General features: G+C 49.5%; 1 protein-coding gene across 1 annotated transcript in view; it reads left to right on the plus strand.

The window, feature by feature from the left end:
* Window positions 1-21,881, plus strand: part of CPXM2 (carboxypeptidase X, M14 family member 2) — a 130,488-nt gene that overhangs the window by 106,108 nt on the left and 2,499 nt on the right. The window contains exons 8-13 of the mRNA XM_045809333.2: window positions 1,805-1,928; window positions 3,586-3,782; window positions 4,788-4,967; window positions 10,652-10,949; window positions 15,454-15,593; window positions 17,500-17,599. Of these exons, the coding sequence (XP_045665289.1) occupies window positions 1,805-1,928; window positions 3,586-3,782; window positions 4,788-4,967; window positions 10,652-10,949; window positions 15,454-15,593; window positions 17,500-17,599 (1,039 nt within the window). The remainder of the gene's footprint in view (window positions 1-1,804; window positions 1,929-3,585; window positions 3,783-4,787; window positions 4,968-10,651; window positions 10,950-15,453; window positions 15,594-17,499; window positions 17,600-21,881) is intronic.

The raw sequence follows: 21,881 nt of genomic DNA on the forward strand, positions 1-21,881 counted from the left end.
TGGGCCGGAGGAAAGTGCTAGGATGGCTGCAGTATGCAGAGGTGACTGGTGAGTCATGGCTGAGGCCATCCCATACCGACAGATGTCTCCATGGCTAAGTGTGCATCCAGCAGAAGGCGGAGTTTGTTCTCCAGTGTCAAGGTCACAATCTCTAACACAGGTGGCATGTTGCTCCTGCAGCTGATTGGATGGAGGAGGAGGGTGGGCATTAAGGGACAGCCAAGCTCCATGCTGAGTGGTTGTGTTTGCTGTGTTTTTAAGGGTGACTCGAGGGGCTGTGCGTGCAGAACTAGTCATTGATCCGAACCAAGGCAGTGGATCACCTTCTGCTCAGGATTTGCTGAGGTCGATGCTGGTAGATGAGGATGACTGCAGTCTGCAGGGACAAGGATGCGGGGCCTCAGATCAGCTGGCGATGGCGCTGCGGCCATTTTCAGAACGGTCGTGATGTGCAGCTGACAAAACAGGCGGCAGAGATGTGCTCATGTCATTGCTTTGCTGCACCTTCAGGGACAGAGAAGAGCCCTGAGTCTGAAGCACCTGGTACCAGCTGGGTGACCGTGGGCAAATCACTCCATGTCTCTCTGAGCCTCAGTCTCCGTATCTGTAGCATGGGGACTGTCACCTCTGCCTTACCTACTTCACCGGGTGGTCATGACAGTGAAATTCAGGGAAGGAGTAGAATGTGTGGCTAATGTAATGGTTGACATCATTAGTGACATTATCTCTGTGTCCCTTGGGAAGATGTGATGCTGTGCGCGTGGTCACACTTCAGCCCTGCAACATGTATGTGTCCCCACCGTGACGGGCCTGGAAGCTACGTTTCCCTCGCGTGCGGTCTCTCCACTGAGGGTGGGTTTCTGCTTTTGCCCTGCTGCGGACGAGAGTCCTTTATCATCAGCCCCCCCTTCCTCTCGAGGGCAGCCTGTGCTCCTGTGACTAGCAGAGCCCTCCTTACCTCCTCTGGCAGCTCGTCTCATCCCCTCAAACCGAAGCTGTCTGTCTAACGAGTTCAACTTCAAACATAAAATTCAGGAAATAACATATATCTAATTTGACTTTCTCATCAAAGCCCCCTTTCCTCACTCTTTCACCATGTGACCCACCATTATCATGGCTTCCCTGCACCCTCTTACTTAGCATCCGTGAATTGGGTCATCAAACGGCTCCCCTCTGTTGCTGCACTGTGAGCTCCAGGAGGGTGGGAGCCGTGTCTTTCCCCAGCCTGACACATCAAAGATGCTCATTAAATTGTGAGAAAAAATTGATATTCAGGAATAAATATTTATTTAGGCAGCGTTATGGAGATCGAAGGCTCAGTCTGTCCCTTAAAGGATCTGTAGTCTTGCGACGCCTGGGTGGCCCAGTCAGTTAAGCGTCTGCCTCTGGCTCAGGTCATGATCCCAGGGTGCTGGGATCGAGGCCCACATCGGGCTCCTTGCTGCGCGGGCAGCCTGCTTCTCCCTGTCTCTCTGCCTGCTGCTCCCCCTGCTTGTGCTCTCTCTCTCTCTCTCTGTGTCAAATGAATAAATAAAATCTTTTAAAAAAAAGGATCTGTAGTCTAGTGAGGAGACAAAAGGAAAACAGGAAACCACAGTAAAAGGGTAAGACCCCAGCCAAAGGAGGTGATAAGCACAACCCGAGGAGAATATTCCAGGCAGAGGGGTTAGCGCTGGTGTTTAGGGAGGGTGAGGGCATGCAGGGGGGCCGTGGGAGGGGAACAGCAGGTGGCTGTCTTGGGAGCTCTGTGCCGTTCATGCACAGCCATCATTGCTTCGAGCCTTAACTTGGTTTCGTTTTTCAGCTGATGAAGGTTGTGAACGAAATGTGCCCTAACATCACCAGAATTTACAACATCGGCAAGAGCCACCAGGGCCTGAAGCTGTATGCCGTGGAGATCTCCGACCACCCTGGGGAGCACGAAGTCGGTGAGGTTGCCCCTCTGTGATCCACCTGTTCCTCCATGCCCGGTGCCTTCTTAAAGAGCCAGGAGATGGCTTACCCCTGTGAGAACATTCCTGAAACAGGCCAGGAGCTGTCCACGCACCACTTGCACACAGACAGGTTCTGCAGATTTTGGTTCTGTGAAGCGCTCTCTTATCTTGTGATATGAGCTGTTGACTTATTTAAGGTAGGGATACCTGCCTTTTCTCCAACTGAACCACATTTATTTATTTATTTTAAAGATTTTATTTATTTATTGGACAGAGATAGAGACAGCCAGCGAGAGAGGGAACACAAGCAGGGGCAGTGGGAGAGGAAGAAGCAGGCTCATAGCAGAGGAGCCTGACGTGGGGCTCGATCCCAGATCGCCGGGATCGCACCCTGAGCCGAAGGCAGATGTTTAACGACTGAGCCACCCAGGCGCCCCTGAACCACATTTAATTCTGTTCTCCAGCTCTGAGGCCACACTTTGGTCACACTGACCAAAGAAAAAAGTGGCCAGAGACGGTTAGGACCAAATCCTTTTATGGAAGGAAATTCTGGACTTCAGGCCTTCATGGCTTAAGTTTTGAGGGAGGTCCCCTAATATTTTTTTATTTCAATTCCATTTTTGAGCATTTCCTATCTTTAGCCGTTTCTTTTTCAGTTACTCCTGAATCCCAGTTCCTTGGATTCTGCTCTGGGTCAGAGGGGTTTCTCTGGTTTTCTTTTCGGGAAATCTATGAGTCCTTTAGAAATCCACCAATTTTTAAGTCTGAGATTTGTCTGCTTCATTCAACTACAAAGTTGTCACTATTTCAGGAGTTCCTCGTAGGAGTTTCTTTGAAAGGGTAAGGACTTTATCTGCAGGTAAAATCACATTTCCTCAAAAGCAGTAGCTTTGCCTGTGAGAGAAGAAGTATTGTCAGCCCCTGCCGGGCACTGATAAGCCCAACGCTGGGAAAGCTGAGCTCGGAGGAGGAAAAACTCAAAGGAGCCCCCTTACAAAATTGTGTCAGTGCCAGTGTCCCTGCTGATCTGTTTCCTGCTTCTATTTACCCATCTTTGTGTCCTTGTAAAGTTTAATAGGACCTTCTTTTGAGAAGAATGATTGCCTCCCAAAAGAGAAAAATCATGGCTTGTGTTTAATTTGTAAATTTTAAACCTTACGCACTGTGTTCCTTTCTCCCTTCTTGCTGAATAAGAATAAACATGATTACCCAGGGGCTGGTATCGCTGAAGATTTTCTACACATTTTCTTATATGCCTATTTGGGAATTTTAAAAAAGTGTAGTGATATAATTTGGGGGCCTATTTGAAAGAAGAGATGCGGTAAAATTGTAGGTTGATACTACTTACTACTCAGATTTTTTTTTTCCTAAATGGTAAGGGCTGGGGCGCCTGGGTGGCTCAGTCATTTAAGCGTCTGCCTTCGGCTCGGGGCGTGATCCCAGGGTTCTGGGATCAAGCCCCGCATCGGGCTCCCTGCTCCGCTGGGAGCCTGCTTCTTCCTCTCCTACGCCCCCTGCTTGTGTTCCCTCTCTCGCCTGCTGTCTCTCTCTCCGTCAAATAAATAAATAAAATGTTTTTAAAAAAATGGTAAGGGCTGTTCTGCTAGAAGCATCGATAAGAACCTGTGTTTTTTCCCGTCTTTGAGTAAAGGCGAGCCGGAGTTCCACTACATCGCCGGGGCCCACGGCAACGAGGTGCTGGGCCGGGAGCTGACCCTTCTGCTGATGCAGTTTCTGTGCCAAGAGTACTTGGCCCACAACGCACGCATCGTCCATCTGGTGGAGGAGACCCGGATTCACATCCTCCCCTCCCTCAACCCCGACGGCTACGAGAAGGCCTACGAAGGGGTAAGGATGCCACTCCCCTCGCCCAGGGCAGCAGTTAGGCCCCCGCCGCAGAGCACGCTGGGCCTTGAGTCGATTTCAGTCTCATATCACTGGCTTCCCTGTCAGTGTCTCTCTGCTGAGACAGGGAAGCTCACAGGGTTCATGAGAGACGCAAAGCAGGAGTTGAGAACCGTGGGCAGTGGAGAGGTGGACTTGCCAACAAACTGGAAAAAATGAACACGAAGGAGTAATACAGATTGCATTTTCAATGATTACAATAGGACAGAATAAAAATAACAACATTGATGGAGCACATAATCAAGGCGGCCCTTTAATTCGATTGTTGCCTATAATCCTCTCAGTGCTCTGAGAAGAGTTGTTTTGATTATTCCGATACATCATTTACATTTCATGTTCTGCTTACGATGTCGACTTTGTGTAGGTTACAGTTATGTGTAGACTATTACTAGTATTATCTGGGAATAAAGTGGAAAACTGTACTTGGTACCTATCACATGCAAGCCTTAGAATATAGAATTATGGTTGTGTTTGTGGGTACAGTGTTGGTTGGGGATTTTCAGTGCCCAATTTGCAAGGTCCCTTGGTCAGGGTTTGTGAGCCAGACTCGTGGACACGGCAGGGAGAGTGCATTAGCCAGGTGATGGTTGATTTTGCAATGTTGGGCTCTTGGATTCGTTCCTACTCAGAGTTTCATCTGACTAGTCTAGAAGCTCTCTGGGGGTGGGGGGTAGAAGGGAAGGGATGTAATACTTCTTGAACATGGCCATGTGTCTGGGGCGAGGCTCTACATTCCTTCTTGGGGTGATTTGGTGATATAACCCACCACCCACCAAGCAGTACTAGAAGATGCTTCAGTGTTCCCTTCTGGGTGCTGTCTTTGGACCAGAGGACCTGTGAGGCTTAGAGACACACCCGGGTGGGGATGGTGGGCGTGGAGATGGGGACATCTTGTGTGAGAGAAGTCTGGAAGCCTGCGGGTCCCTCACCTTTGGAATTGTCTCCCAGGGCTCAGAGCTGGGTGGCTGGTCCCTGGGGCGCTGGACCCATGATGGCATCGACATCAACAACAACTTCCCCGACCTAAACACACTGCTCTGGGAGGCAGAGGACCGAAAGAACATTGCAAGGAAAGTTCCCAATCACTATATTGCAATCCCTGAGTGGTTTCTGTCTGAAAATGCCACGGTGAGTAAAAATACCCCATCATCTGCAGAGCAGTGGAAGGCCAAAGTTAACACCCGCTGGTATTTGCGGCGGATCTGACATTTAAGAACAAGACAAAACCATTTTTTTTCTTTCATGTTTTCTCCCAGAGTGGGGAAGTGTGCTAGATAATAACTACCTTTAACGTTGATATTTGCAGATATTCTTCATAAAAGAGAAATCATTGAATTAGATTTCTTTACAACCACACAGGGCTTTAAAAACAACAACAACAGGGACACCTGGGTGGCACAGCGGTTAAGCGTCTGTCTTCGGCTCAGGGCATGATCCCGGCGTTATGGGATCGAGCCCCACATCAGGCTCCTCCGCTATGAGCCTGCTTCTTCCTTTCCCACTCCCCCTGCTTGTGTTCCCTCTCTCGCTGGCTGTCTCTATCTCTGTCAAATAAATAAATAAAATCTTTAAAAAAATAAAAAATAAATAAAAAAAATAAATAAAAACAACAACAACAACAACAACAAAAAGCCGAAAACCCTGCCCCTGAATTCTGTGGCGTCATTACTATCCTATTATCTGCAGCCTTGGCAGTGCTATGGAATTGCTATGAAATTGTCCTTAGACCTTACCAATTGCTTGAGAGACCTTAATTTTATTTTAATAAGTCCCCACAGATTATGTATGTGTGTAGTGCTTCTTTGGAAAGAAAAAAAAATCATTGAATGAGAAATGTTTCCCCCCAATTTTCCCGTCTTCTTTTGTAGAGTGTGTTGGAGAAAGAATTTTCAGAAAATTTTGCACACCTTTCATTGCCTCTTCTACGCATAGCCGCCTACCTCTACCCCTGACCTCTGATTGTGTTTGTCCTTCAGGAGGGCTGCCTTGCTTGCTTATGTGAGTTAGGGTTAGGTTCAGTGGGAACAATGGAAAAACCAAAATAACAGCCTAATGAGGACCGTAAAGGCAGATGATAGAAGCCCGGCCCGCCAGAAGCCCCGTGAGCATCAAGAACCAATGACTCATCTGTCTTTCTGCCTCCGCCATGTTAGCACGTGACTTCCATTCTCAAGATCAAAATCCAAGATGGCAGCGGGTGCTCCAACTGTCATGTCTGTGAAGGAAGAGGGGAGCAAGAGTTAAGAAAAAAACAAAAAAGAAAAAAGAAGGCCCTCCTTTTAGACAACGCGGTTAATTTTAAGAGTCGTTCCTAGAGTTCCTCCATAATGCTTATGCTTCAATCTCATTGGCCAGAATTTAGTCAAAACATGCTATCAACCCACTGCGGGGAAGGCTGGAAAATGCTGTGTTTTAGACAAGCACATTGCAAGCTCAAGAAAAACAAAAATAAAAATAACTTGCTTCTGTTCCTGAGGAATCAAGGAAGAAATGAGGAATGGATAGAAAGCAACTCCCCCGCTCTGTCTTGGGGCTCCAGCCCGCTGCATGGGTGGGCACCACTTACTGGAGGAAGGCCAGCACAATTGCCTCATTTAGGGATGTGCAGGATGGTGTTATCCAGGCCCTCAAGAAGCAACCAGTGAAGTGGTATAGACAGACAGTGGCAGTATCTGTGGTTAGGGGGCCCACGGGTAGCTTATGGGGGTAAAGAGTTCAAGGCCATGGAGTCTTTTGTGTTCTCTCTCAGATTTCCTAATTCCATCCTATACAATCCCCCCTACACCCACATACACTTTTCTTTCAAACTAATGTACTGGGGCGCCTGGGTGGCACAGCGGTTAAGTGTCTGCCTTCGGCTCAGGGCGTGATCCCGGCGTTCTGGGATCGAGCCCCACATCAGGCTCCTCCGGTATGAGCCTGCTTCTTCCTCTCCCACTCCCCCTGCTTGTGTTCCCTCTCTCACTGGCTGTCTCTATCTTTGTCAAATAAATAAATAAAATCTTTTAAAAAAAACAAAAAAACCCCTAACGTTCTAATGACGACTGGTAAAGCTGAGAATTCAAGTGATGTAATTTGGGAACTCTTGGACCAGAATTGGAATATGGTTGCCAGCGTTCTTGGCCCTGAGGCTATGAGAAATAAGGAATTATTCAGCATAGTCATAGAAAGTCCTTGACTATCAGTCTTTGCTTTAAGACTAGAATTTAGCTTTCTGAGCTGCTTGCTTTTGGGAAACACACGGGGAATCTCACAGATCTGCCACCACCAATATCTTTTTCAGTTGTGCTTATGTTAGGTAAGAAGTCAGCAAAGAAAACGACTTGAAAAGCGGTCAACAGGCTTGACGTAGGAATCTGTAAGAATTCTACAACCACTAGGCAGGTAATAATATAGTGTATAATATAAAAAAAACTATAATATAGTTTTCAAAAATTGATGATGTCTGGGCTGTAAAGGAAATCTCAACCAGTTTCAGAGAATAGGAGACCATCGTGCTCTCACCAACATACTGTCCAACCAGAAGATAGTAATAAGGTTAATGAAAATATCACCACGTCTTTAAGAAAATTAAAAAAAAAACACATACTTCTAAATAACGAGTCAACAAAAAAGATTGTACTGGCAAGTAAAAAATAGTTAGAACCCAACAGTAATGAAAACGTTACATATCAAAATCTGCGGTGTGCCACAAAAACTCATGTGCTTTCAGGAATTTTATACTTTTCAATGATTATATTCCAAAGAAGAAAGGCTAAAAATTAGCTAAAGAAACTAGCACGCAAATAACAGAAGAGCCCCCCCCCCAATGTATAAAGATCGTGATTGAAAATCAGAGCAGAAACCAGTGAAATGATAGAAACACCAAGAAGAAAAATATGAAAAGGGATTTGTCTGTAGAAAGAATCATTTGGTAGGATTTAATAATCACTCCCAGTAAAATCTCTTAGTGAAATTTTATAATACAGATAACTAGTTTCAGGGTGAAGAAGGCTATTTTAAATGACATTAATCATAAAATAAAAGATTAATAAACTCAACTGCATCGAAATAAGAAAGCTTGCTCATCAAAATTTTTAAAACCGTAAGAGAGAAGCTAAAAACCGAGAGAAATTATTTGCAAATTAGGTAATTGGAAAAGAATTAAAACTTTAAAATACACAGAGAATAACAAATAAGAAAAATATAAATGGCCCAATAGAAAAATGGGAAAAAGAATAGGAAGAGGCAATTTGTGGAAGAGGAAACATGGTTAATAAACATGAAAATATGTTCAGCCTTCCTAGTACTAAGGAATGCAAATAAGAGAACAGTTTACACCCACTGGTTGGCAAATTAAGAAGTCTGACGGTAGGTAGCTGAGCGTTGGAGAGGGTATGGGGCCAGGGGGTCTCTCAGGCATGGTGGGTGCAAGTGTAAATTAGCACCGTGACTTCGGAAAATAATTTGACTATCTTGTAAAGTGAAATATGTGTATTTCCTATGACTCTGCCGTCCCACTTCTGGTGATTTATGCAAGATAAATTTCAGCACATGTATGCCAGAAGAAAGCTCAAACAACACTGTTCGGTACAGCAAAAAATGGAAAATTACCTGTATGCCCACCATCACAAGGACAGATTAGACGATGACATCCTCATACCAGAGTGGAAAGGGCTGAGCTACAGCTTTAGGCAATAATCCAGACGTGCCTTGGAAACATGAATCGAGAGAAACAAATGGCAGAAGACAACAGTCAGTGTGGTTACCCCCTTTTTAAAAGATCAAAAGCAAGTAAAACCAAATAATATATTCTTAAGCATACACATATAGGATAAAACAAAAAGAATGAGAAGCATGTCATTGAGGATACGTTACCTCTGAGTGGGAAGCAGGAGGATGGGGCAGAGGGAATCACGTATTATGCAGAAATTGTCCGTAAGATCTGGTTTGGGGCGTGGATGGTGGGTTTACGGGTGTTTATTGTATCAACGTAGAGAAGAGGACAAGCATGGACCAGCAATGATACTGTGTAATGAGCCAAGTGCTACATGGAGTCCCATCCAGAGCCCTGATGTGTTTAGGAACAAAAACCTTAATGAATCCTATCAAGTCAGTTTCATTCCTCAATCAGCTTTCTGTACTGCGTAGCTAAGCCATTTCCAGTGTTTATTTCTTTACCATTATCAAATTTTATTCTGCTGGAATTCTCTTCACAGGAATCAGTAACTTAGGATAAATTTTTGAATTCATATCAGTATTGACCATGTCAGGCTTTCTAATTTTTGCTTCTAACATTGTCAGTTCCTCCCTCCCTTCCTCCCTCCCTCTCTCTCTCTTTCTTTCTTTCAACTTTTTACCATAAAAAAAATGCCAGTCATACAGAATTGGAGCAAAAGCTTTCAGGGCCCCCGTGTGCTCATTTCAATTTCAACACCTGTCCGTTCACGTACCATCTGCATCTGTACCCACTTTCTCCTCCTCTCCAGAATTACTGAGGCAAATCCCAGGAGTGGTGTCATTTCATTTGCAAATATTTCAGTAAGTATTTCTAAAAGCTCAGAGTCTCTTTTAAAACCGTGAACAGTTACCATTATCATATCAAGCTCAATTATTTCTTAGTATTATAAAATATCCAGTCAGGGTTCACATTTGCCCTATTATCATTCTCCCTCTCATAGGTGTTTTTTTTTTTTTAAGATTTATTTATTTGTTTTGGAGAGACAGAGCGGGCAAGGGGCAGAGAGAGAGGGAGAGAGAGAATCTCAAGCAGTCTCCGCACTGAGTGCAGAGCCCGGGGGGTGGGGGGGCTCAGTCTCACAACCCATGAGATCACGACCTGAGCCGAACTCAAGAGTTGGCTGCTTACCCGACTAGCCAGCCAGGCGCCCCTCCTGTGGTTTAGCCAACTCAAGCTTCCTCATTGTGATCAGGTGTGTTGACTTTCCAGTTTCCTTTAACCTTTAGTTTTCTCCTGTTTCACTTCCTGCCTTTATCCTTGAAATTTTGCTGTCGTTCAGCTCATTGCTTATCTTGTAACAACTAGGCTATCAGCGACTAGATCATCTTGTCGCATTTTCCACTGTCTGGGTGCTGCCAGCCGTATACTTACCATGTCATGTAACCTGTGCTTCTGTGTTTCCTATAAATTGGCAACGAGATGTAGACCAGCCTAGGCTCCATGGAACAGGGGTGGCAAGTGACAGCCTGTAGGTGGGCTACTCCCGCCCAGGCTTGTTGGTATAAATGGTGCTTTATTGGAATGCAGCCCTGTTCATCTGCATATTGTCTCTGGTGCGTTCCCTGCTACAAGGACAGCGTTGGGTAGCTGGGACAGAGACCGCAGGGCCCTCAAAACCTAAAGTATTTCCCATCTGGTCCTTTGCAGAGAAAGGCTGCCAGCCCCTGGGTGATGAGAGGCTCGGTCCTCTTCCTGGTTGATATTTTTCTTTGAGGTGTATATTCTTCTCTTGGGAGATACATTGTGTTGGTTCTCGCTCCTTCTCTGCTCTTTGGAGCCAGGGATGAACATGCCTGGTCCATTGATTCATTGGTGTTGCCAAATGTTGTTAGGCTAACTCTGTCTTTCCCTCTGGGCGTTAACTAAAATATTCCTACAAAAAAGAAACTTCCCTAGATTTCTCTTTCTTTATCCATGATTTGCACCAAGTCCAGTTTTCCTCGGACCGATTTTGAAACTCTGCATTTTTGCTACAAGTATTCCATAAATCGGTTGCTCTTTCAACTCTGTCGCTGTTTGGAAAGTAGGGAGAGAAAGCAGTTTCCTTCCTGTTGTATTCATCAAAGCCTGTTTAAATCTGCCGTGCTCGCAGGTGGCGGTGGAGACCAGGGCTGTCATAGCCTGGATGGAAAAAATTCCCTTTGTACTGGGCGGCAACCTGCAGGGGGGCGAGCTGGTGGTGGCGTACCCCTACGACATGGTGCGGTCCTTGTGGAAGACGCAGGAGCCCAGCCCCACGCCCGACGACCACGTGTTCCGCTGGCTGGCCTACTCTTATGCCTCCACGCACCGCCTCATGACCGATGCCAGGCGGAGGGTGTGTCACACAGAGGACTTCCAGAAAGAGGACGGGACTGTCAATGGGGCCTCCTGGCACACTGTCGCCGGAAGTAAGTCTCTGATGGCCTTGCTGTCGCTGTGGAGCTCAATGTAATGGACGGCGGGGACAGGGGGGGACCCAGCCTGCCCTTATCATCTGTCATGGGGATAGTAGCGACTGCAGTCGGCCTTTGACAGGGTGCCAGCGCTCCTGACTCCTGCACAGACTCCTCCTTAATCCTTCTGATAGTCTTGGGGGGATGTGGCTACTCCCTGTTTCATGAACGAGATCACCAGGGCTTGGAGGTCTGGAGGGATCTCTCCAAGCAAGAGGGGGCAGAGCCAGGTCTGTTTGGCTCTGTGGTCTGCTCTTAGCACCAAGCTGTTTGGATTCTGTAGGGTCCGAGATGGGTAAATATAGACTTGGAAGGAAGTATCAGACCAAAAAGCTGGGGCCAGGTGTTTTCACCCAGAGCTGTGCCCATCATGGGAACATCCCATGCTGTAGGTCCCCAGAAGGGCCGGCATTGATCCCATGCTCAGGTGTGAAGTGACTCCAAGCTGCAGGTGTGTCCTGAGGCCCGACTCATAGTGAACACCATTTCACACACCGCCCCTCTGCCAGACGTTGGTGGCCTGGCCTCCCAGGCAGAACAGGGCGTTTGGTCGAAGCCCGCCTGTGTGCGATGCGGGGAATATGCGGTTTTGCGCCTGGCATCCACGCAAGACCAGAGAGGGCTCCAGCAGGGACTTTGGGAATTCCTTCACAGCAGCCACGGAGGACCCCAGGGTCCCATTTCAGGATAAGCTTTCTTTGCTGTGTCCGGGCTGTGCTGGCCCAGGGCTCCCAGACGAGGAGGGATGAGGATGTCACATTCCCTAAGGTCCCTCAGCTTTGGGATGGCAAGACCCCAAGCATAATGCTCATTGCTTATTTTCTTGACTTTGTGGGGGTTGTCGAACCACTTTTGAATTTGAAAAATGTTCCATGTCAGCTAGACCTAGATTCACATTCCAGTTCATCACTCAGATGCTGTATGACCCCAGGGGAGTTCCTTGACCTCTCTGAACCCCATATTTTCCGTTTGTGAAATGGGCACGATGGTAACGATGAAGATGGTGAGCCCTTTGGGACTGTCGTGAGGCTCACGTGGGTGGCAGGTGTGGGGTGTTTTTTTGTCTAGCTTACCAGGGAAGCGCACAGCTGGGACCCCCTCCCCTGTCCACCTTCTCCCCCTCCCTGTAGTATGCTCACCATCACCCCTCCTGCTCTCTGTTTCCCTAATTAATTGTCATATCATTTTCCTCTGCTAGATTCAGGCTTCATGTGCTTTTCAGGTATGTGTCTGTGCTTGGGAAGAGAAACTCAAAAAGTAGTGAATAGATTTGTTCCTGTGGCCATGTTTTAACATGTACAGAAAGCTTGCCATTTTCTTCTGGATTCCCTACCCAGCAGAGATGTTTATATGCCGTTGTAGTTTTGCCCTGCATAAAATTAAAAAAGAATGGCAAATCCCTGTCGATCTAGAGAATTTTCTCATGGCCAAAAACCATTCTCGCTTCTCAATTCTGCCCTGAAATCCCGCAACAGCCTTAACGTGAAAGATCTGTTTGTTTGTCGCGGCTGCTGCGACTACCTCAGGTCCAGACCCAGCCGGATTCGCCAGTGCCAGGTCAACAGTCACGTTTTGAAAAGTTGGCTGCCACATAATCACATAGGCAGCATTTGATTTTTTCCTATCAATTATATTTTCCATTATTTCAGGGACTTCTGTGGCAGAGCCGTGCGGCGGCTCGAACCTTCTTAATCATTCTTCCTCCCGGCGGTGTGAGGAAGTGTGCGGATGCCTCTCTTTGTAGATTAATGAAATGTGACTTCTAATTTCCTTCCCTCCCCCTCCAACTCCGCTCCATCTTTCTGTTCGGTTCTTGCTCGCTCATTAGCAGTGACTGACAGGCATTAGTTAATGGAGATGGGGCCGTCGAGAGCAGGCTTCGAGAAGGCTCAAAACACACATCATTTGTAGCGTGTGCGTTTCAACTCCAGAGTGACGCCAGGCCCCCTTGGCTCCCGGGCTGCCATCCCGCGTCCTCTGCCCACGATGACGCGCACGGGCCTTAAGGCAGTTGCAGCTCCGTGCCCCACGCAGAAGCCGTGACGGTAGGACGCTAGGCCAGGAGAGCAGAGAGGAACGTCTCGTCCACCCAGCTGGGACCTGGGGTGTGTGGGGGTCTGTCTGGGTCACGTCACAGGTCCCTGCCCCACATCGTGCTTTTGAAGCTGTTCTTCACCAAATATTCTCGGCTCCCACCATTTGCTGCCAGGCCAGAAGTCAGCAGCAAAGCTAGCCTGACTCAAGCTTTTCCACCCTTCTCCTGGCTTCTCAGCCTCTCACCGACTCGTCGGCACTTCTAGTGCTTTGAAGACACGTTGCAAGGTGGCAGGCCCACTCTACAGTTTCATGCGTAGCATTGATTTATTTCTGTGCCAACAAGGCCTAAAAGGTTGGGAGTAATGAAAATGTTGTGTGCACAGACATCCAGTCCTGTCATCATGTCCTGCCTGTGCTCACTAGCGGCCATGGTGTCTGTCGGCCACGCCGTGCCCGCTTGTGATTCCTCCTTCGGGTTCAAGTGGATGCATTGACGCGGGGTTTTGACCAACCTTCTCCAACCAGACCAGGCCCCTGTGAAGGATGTTCCATTAACGTGACAGGGTCCCACCCCTTCCATCCCTCAGCTCTCTGCCTCTGTCTTCTCACAAATGTGGTCCAAGGCCAATCTGGTGACATGTGTGTAGTTCAAATCTGGAATCCGCCAGAGAGAGTGGCTGTATGTTTTGTATCATTTTGCCCATGCCTTTCGTGATTAGGCAGATCGATGCGGAATTGCTGCTGCCCCCCAAAGCCGTGACTTTCAATCAGGCCTCTATACTGAGCAGTGCATCACTGAGCGTGATGGCGAGGTAGGCAAGAGGGAGGGAAGACGCGTGGTGAGGACCGAGGCTGGTTATGTAGGAGGACCTGCTCCTTTGCTCAGTCACCACAGAGAAAACCCAGTGCACCCCACTCTGCTCTTTTAGCCTGGACCCTCGGAACCCGAGGGGGCTCGTGGAGGGGCCTCCTGCCAGGCACGTGCTTCCTGTGGTCACGCACAGCATAGCTGCACCGTGTTCTTGCTAATCACCCTATTCCCCCAAAATAAAAATGTCAGGAAGAACTTCATGCCACCTAACATTCGTTTCTTTCCTTCACAAATATTGGGTGCTGTAGTGGGTTGAATGGTGCCCACCTCTGAAAAAAAAATCTATCTGTTTCCTAATCTCTGCTGCCTGTGAATGTAACCTTATGTGAAAAATGGGTCTTTGCAGGTGTAATTAGACAAGATTGGGCGTGTTCAGGGTAGTATGGCTGTAGACATTGCAGGTGTAATTAAATTAAGGGTCTCAAGGTGAGGTCGTCCTGGGTTACCCAGATGGGCCCTAAGATCATTGACAAATGTACTTATAAGGGACAGAGGAGGAGAGACACACACAGAGGAGAAGGCCAGGTGAAGACAGAGGGAGAGGTTAGAGCAACATGGCCACAAACTCTGGGCGCTACCAGAAGCTAGAGAAGGTGAGAAAGTTTCCTCCGCTGGAGCCTCTGGAGGGAGCACAGTGCTGCCAACACCTCGATTTCAGACTTCCAGCCTCTAGAACTATGGGAGGATACATTTCTGTTGTTTAAGCCCCCCAGTTTATGGTCATTCGTAACAGCAGCCCTAGGATGTTCACGCAGGGCCCGACTCCACGCCAGGCTGGGCGCTCCACGGCCTGTTGCAGTAGTGTCAGGATGTTCGAGATCCATCTGCTGTCAGGCTCTGTGGGTGAGTGCGTTTGCCCTGCGGCCCCCAAGCAGCCAAGCCCTGGAGATAAGAGCAAGGTCTTGGCATCACACACACCTAGGTTCAAACCCCGACTCTGGCCCTTTTCAGACACATGGGTCTGGATACATTTCTTAGCTGTTCTCTACCTCTATTTTCTTAGTTGTGAAATTGTGCTCTGCTGCCTCCCTCTCTGCTGAGCTTGTGTTCTGTGGGTGCAGAGCGCTAAGGACAGGTGCTGGCTCATGGATGGCACTCAGCGGAGGGCGGTCGGGGTAGCTCCTGGTAAGAATTAGAACGGAACACTATTCCAGAACTGTAGCTGAGAGAGCGTAACTATAGAGAGAAACTTAATCAAACACTTAGAATCCATACTGTTAATTCTCAGTAATTTTATTCTAAAAATAGTACATTAAACCAAGTTTAATAAGCAGAACTTTATCTGAAAAGCACCTATTTCAGTCTTCCTTTTATCAGAGGTGTTTCCGTATACACCTGCCTTGCCCTGAAACCATTCTGGCTGCATCCTCTCTCCCTCCCCCACCCCCTCCCCTCATCTTTGCTGTAATTCATTCGTGGTTTACAGTAGATACTGGACACCTCCTTGTTCAAGTGAGGTCTTCTGGATCCCGTTCTTGAACATTCTCCCTGTCTCCCTCCTGCCCCCTTGGAAAACTGTTTGGTGACAGTGTCGTCTGATTGGCTTGGCAGGTCTCAACGATTTCAGCTACCTTCACACCAACTGCTTCGAGCTGTCCATCTATGTGGGCTGTGATAAGTATCCGCACGAGAGCGAGCTGCCCGAGGAGTGGGAGAATAATCGAGAATCCTTAATCGTGTTCATGGAGCAGGTATGGCACGAGCACGCATCCGGGTGGGGCTGGCAAAGGAATGGGGCCGATTAGGGGGCTGAAAGTCTGAGACCAGGTTAGTGCTGTCATGCTGGGCCGGCCCCAAATAGTGCTGGAGGGACCATCGTCTGTCTGCACTCGATTCAGCCCCACAAAGTGAGCCGCAAAGCCTTGTTGATACACTGGGTCATGGTGAGTATGACCGGATGCTGCCCTGGGGGGAGAGGGTGACATGGTCCGAGCCAGCGTGCCCAGGCCCCTTATGCTAGTCTGCTAGGGTCGCATAAAAACATAGACACCCGGGGGGCTCAAGCAACAGAAATTACAGTTCTGGAGGCAGGAAGTCCAAGGTCAAGGTGTCGGCAGGTTGGTTTCATTCGGGGGAGCCTCCTTGGCTGGCAGATGGCCATCTGCTCCCCGTGTCCTCACGTGGTCTTTCCTTCATGCACACATGCTCCTGGTGTCTCTGGGGGTCCACGTTTCCTCTTATAAGGGAGTCAGATTGGATCAGAGCCCATCCGAATGACCTCATTTTAACTTCATCACCTGATTAAAGACACAGTCTCCAGATACGGTCATGTTCTAAGGTCCCAGGAGTAAGGACTTCACCATGGGGATTTTTGGAGGACGCCATGGTGTCCACCACGGCTGTGATCAGAGGCCCTGCTGCAGGTGTGGGAGGCTCCTGGGTTCCGCTTGCAGCTGGTGAGGAAGCCCTGCTGGGTCCACAAGGAACCTCCTTCGCCTTCCCTTCCTCCTGCTCTCAAGGACACGCCCATCCAGGAGCATCGAGTAAACCAATCCTAGTTCGGTGCTACAGCGAATCCAATAACATCCATGCCCCGCTAAGGAACAGACTAACGGGAAGCCAGAGGAATAACAAAGGAACCCTGGGCCTCAATTATGCGACTCTGCCGTGACTCCCATCCATTAGGAAGTGTGGTCCTGAGGCTTTCAGGATCGTGCGCGGAGGCCACGCCTTCCACGGGTTGTTGTAGATGAATCAGAAGAAACTTTCAGGCAATGGCTCAACTGACAGCTTCCTGGTCTCTGTACCTTCACCTCCACTGACCTTGGCAGAGGTCAGCCCTGGCACCTAATGCCCCAGTCTGCCCCACGAGGGTCCCCGGAGACTCTGTGCAGCCCCCAGTACACTTCCCTGGCACAGCTGGTATGAACCTGTTCTTCCCTCTTGGGAAGCTCTGAGCATGCTCTCTGTCCGCACCTTGGAATTTTGTGAGGGCAAGCTCTTTTTCATTTCATCTATGAAAAGAGAAAAGTCTCTGGTCATTCTAAAGTAATCCCATGTCGCCAAGTCACCTGCTATGGATAAAATGCTTAGGCACGGTAATACATATAGTGTCATAGGAAATAATGGTATGCCACCTGGGATTGTCACGTTGTTCTATGGATGGGGAAACTGAGGCACGACGTTCAGAGTGCTGTATGTTGCGTGACACAGCTCATCAGCGGAAGGGCCCTGTGGATTGAGTTGTAGTTTATAGGAATGCCTTTGACTCTTTTCTTTTCTCTCTGACTCTTAAGTCGTTGGGTCTACATCTTAGGTCCATAGAGTTCAGGAAAGTCATCACAAATGTGCCTATAAAAAATTAAATTCCATTTTTACTGGGTGTGCTTGATACGAACCACCTCAGATGCTAATATATTTTAAGCCTCTGGGATATCTGAATTCTGATGGAAGCCTTCCCAGTACGCGGACCCAAAAGGAAGACAGAAATTTACACACCAGATCCAGGCACAGCCAGGGAGCTTTCGAGCCAGATAAGGCTTGGAGAGAGTTCCGGGTGGTGCCGGGGTGGCGTTCGGCTTACAGCCCCCTTCACTGTGCGCACCGGGTGGAGTGCGTCATGAGCTCACCCCGTTTCTTGTCATGTTTGCTGAGCAGGTCCATCGCGGCATCAAAGGCGTGGTGAGGGACTTCCATGGAAAAGGAATCCCGAGTGCCGTTATCTCTGTGGAAGGCGTTAATCATGACATCCGAACAGGTAACCGCGAGCATCGATGAACTCTCGGTAGGGAATGCCTGTTTTTTCGAACTGTTTTACTTCGGTTTAAATCACACGTCGAGCACCAGAAACTTCTTACGGAGAGTTGAATTATCCTCAGACTCCCCATGGAGACCCTGGAAAGCAAGGTTTTCTACCTGTGCTTTGTGGTTTCTCCCTTATTCAGTTGAAAACCAAAGGCGCAGGGAGGTGAAAGGACCCGCTGGTGGTTTAAGAGGCAGGTGGGGCCCGGGTTCGAGTGTCTGGCTCCCAGCCCCGGGCGCTGCTGGGAAACCCATGTACGTTTCCCTTGTGCCCAGAACCGTCGTCACCCGGGATGGTGCTCGGAGTGTCCAGCGCCACATGAGGAAGCAGTGGTCTTGACTGTGACAGGGGACATGGGCAGCATGAGGCAATGACAGGTACATGGGGAAGAGAATTAGCCAGACGCCTAAAGCAGGTTGTCTGCAGGGGTTCTGGTGCAGATGGTGTGTCCAGGGGCCTGTTGACACCCACGCACAGAGGATTCAGCCGCCAGGAGACTCTCTGGAGCATTGTGTCACAGCCGTGGGCGGATGGCTTTGCTTTGGTGTTGGCTGCAGTGAGCGGGGCGTTGGGTCCTGTGTTGGTTTCCAGTGGGTGTTGTGACGAATGACCACAGACTTAAAAAGTCAGGAATGTATTCTCTCACAGTTCTGGAGGCCGGAGGTGTGAAATCCTGGTGTCAGCAGGGCAGTGCTCCCTCCGGAGCCCCCAGGGAGGACCCTTCCTTGGCTCTTGTAGCTTCCCTGGCCACATCACTCCACTTCTGCCTCCATCTCTGTGGCCTCCTCCTGTGTCTCCTCTCTGTCTCTTATAAGGACACCTGTCATTGGATTTAGGGCCCACCCAGGTCATACAGGATGATCTCATCTGGAGACCCTTAGTTATATCTGCAAAGATAATTTTCCCAAACAAGGTCACATTCCTAGGGTCTGGGTAGTAGATGTGGGCTTCTGGGAGCTGTCATTCAGCCTACTCCAGGTCTCACGTGGGCACAGAGCAGACTCAGCAGCAGGAGAGGGGAAAGCATGATGGCCACAAGAAAGACCTATTAGCCCTTCGACACCCTCGAACAACTGGGAGAAACAGGATATGAGGCCGATACGGCGAGTGTTTAATGCGGCCTGACCTGGACCTGTTGGTTCAAAGAGCTTACACTGGATGGGGCAGCCAGTGGCCTGGGGCTGAGGGGGTTCCCAGGACGTGTGACTGTCGGATTTAAAACGGGGGCAATCCAGGGAAACTGGGCCAAGTCCGTCTTGCTCCTGTGCTCCCCACGTGTTATCACCTATACGGCCTGTGATGGCTGAAGTGATCCCCGGGTGCAGACGAGGAGCAGAGCCTGAGCCTTGGTTCTGCCCCCTGCCCCCACTCTGTCAGCACGCAGATGCAGAACCTATGCCCACTCGGCGCCACCTCGGCTGCTAGCCGGTCTCAGCCGCAGCCCCTGCTGGGGTCACTGTGGTCCCCCCCAGGGGCCATATGGGATTGGGCTGCCACTTACCTCCCAAACCGCTTCTTCTGGGGCGACCATCTCTCTCGGTTTGCCCAGGACTGTCCATCTAAAACTGAACATCACGAGTCCTGGTTTGGGTGGAGCAGGAATAACTTCTCCCCTGTGCTTCTGCCCCCCTCTGACACCCCTGCAGGCTCCTTCCTAGAGGACTCAGGCCACACACCGGGGGTCCTCGCTCTAGTGCCTCCTGCCGCCTGAACCTCCTTCCCTTGAGAATCCCTTGGTTCCTTCCTCATTGTTCAGATGTCACTATGTCAACAAGGCCAAGCACGGTGACCGCCTTTTCTAACACTGCACACCTGCCCCGACCGCCTGCCGATTCCTCTCGGCCTCCCCCCTTCTCCTCCCATCACGCCTCCACACCTGACATCTGGGAGGAGAAGCTGGGACCTACGGTCCTTCTGGTGTTTCTGCCCCTCCCCCATGGGCTCCTAGACCAGGGATCCTTGACCCTTTTGTGCCTTAATGAAGTACAGGCCCACTGCCTGGCATTCAGTAGGTGCTTAATAAATATTTGTTGAATGAATGAATGAGTTCAAATGAATGAATGGACATGACATGATGTTGCTGGGGGTGCGCGCAGAGGGGCTGAGTCTGAATTTGAGCCAGGGGCTAGGGACTGCGAATGCGGTGCCCCTGCCCTTAACCCCCATGCTGTCCCTCCTGAGGGGACGGGAGCCTCTTCTCCAGACTGTTCACATACAGTAACAGACCCGGTCCTTCCGACAAGCGATCTCATTTGACCTTCAAGGAAATAGAGCCTCTGGGACGGTAGGAGGGGGTAGGCTGGGCTTCAGACTTCACCCACGTGATCTTCAGTGCCAGGCTGACACGACTGCCTACTGACATGCCCCGTACGGAAGGCCAGTAATCGTTTAAGTGGGTGGATTATAGCTGACACACCATAAAAGATTAGCCCGCTGTGTAAAGCCATGACGCACCTTCGCGTTTTCTGAACCTGCCTGCTGTTTGTCCTTGAGGACCTCACAGCCACTGCCCGGGAGCTTTCCCACCGCACACATGGCATTCGGTACATAGCAGCCCTTCACCTGCGACCGCAGGACTGTGCGTTCATTCACGGACTCATTCACTCGCTCGACAGATGCAGGTTCTGAACTTGTGACGGATGGGATCGCCACGGGGTGCTGGCGACCGTCACGAATAGAAGGGGCTGCTGTTTCTGGCTCCGCGTAGGACTTGTATTTTAAATATTGCTAACAAGCTCCTATAAAAGAAGGATTCACAAAAGAGCCTAGAACATTCTTGGGACTATTAGTGCTTTGTACACCATGTGAGAAAACAGGAAGGTTGTAAAGGCGGTGGGAGAGAAAGGGTCCCCCGGGCCCCACAAGCCAGAAGAGAGTGCTGTGTCTAATGAGCTCGGAACCTCAAGGCCCTGTGATCACGGAGGCGGTGTGGGTGAGCCGATGGGAGCCACCTCCCCCTCTCCCTTTAGTTCCCCCCTAAAATAATTTCCCAGTGTATTCTCATGATACATAAACCCCGTACTTTACATGTGGTTCCTTATCGTACTTATTTCGGCGTCTTTCAGTGCTCAGCATGTGCTCTGAATTTGCCTTGATCTCTCTCCGAGGCTTCTGTGATCTGACAAGTTTTCTTTCAGGAGGGATTTTGCATCCAGTCCACAGGGGAACTGAAGTCTAAGGAGAGAGCAGCTAGTCCGAGTCCTTCTTTCTAAATGCATGCAAATACGTTGGCCAAACACCTGGCTCGGAATGCACCGTGACTGTCCTCTGTTTGGTGGACACTCACCTGACCGGCTACCGAATGGACATTTGTGAGATCTGGGTTGTCCCTCTGTCCACCGTGCTGAGCGACCCCAGCTGCATACCCACCTCCCCCTGCAGCCCCACAGAACATTCACCCTTAAACAAGGACCTGGTCACCCTGTGGGGTAGTAACCTAACATGCTGACCCCTGAGGTGGATGATTCTAGACTTTACTGGTGGTCAGGGGAAGAAGCCGAGATTACAAGAGCCTTGGGAAGAAGTGTGGGGAAAGCCTAACCAAGAGCTGCTGGGGGAGAGGGTGCATTGCCAGGCCCGTGAGGGCATCAGGCTCTCCACGTTTCAGAAGCGCACACTTGCAGATTGCAGAGCTGACACCCCTCATTCTCATTCTGTGAACCTGCACAAATTCCGGATCGTTCCATTCATTCTTCGAACGCGTCCTACAGAGCACTTCCTGCGTGCGGGCCTAGCTACTGTGGCGAAGGAGACGGATATGGCCGCTCACCTCAGAGAGTAGACATTCTAGCGGGGCAGGTCTACAAACAATTACACAGGAAGACTTAAAAGCTAATTGCAGACTAGGGTGAGAGCCAAGGAAGAAAGAATTTGGATAATCTGTAGGAACCAGGGGGAAAGCCAAGGAAGTCTCCCTCTCCAAAGGGTGAATTGCATCGTGAGGCCCAGGCCGGCTGACGGCACGACAGAGAAGACTCGATGGGCTCTTGCCTTCTGGAAAGCATGAGGTGACATTTTATTTCATTGAAAAGCTCGCATTTTTACCAAAGGAAGACGCAGGGCACAGCGCCGAGGAACCGGGGAGCCAGCTGCCTGTGCTGTGTGGACCCCGACCCCTGACACCGAGGCGTGTTTACCAGGGAGCCCCCCATGTACGTGTGGCAGACAGCTGCCTACGGAGTTCATTTTTCATGTGTTCTCATGAGCTCACTCGCTTGCGTGGGGGCGTCTCAGATGA

This window comes from Ursus americanus, chromosome 6 (genome assembly GCF_024610735.1).
Source record: "Ursus americanus isolate L20-20 chromosome 6, mUrsAme1.1.p, whole genome shotgun sequence".
Classification (NCBI taxonomy): Eukaryota; Metazoa; Chordata; class Mammalia; order Carnivora; family Ursidae; genus Ursus; species Ursus americanus.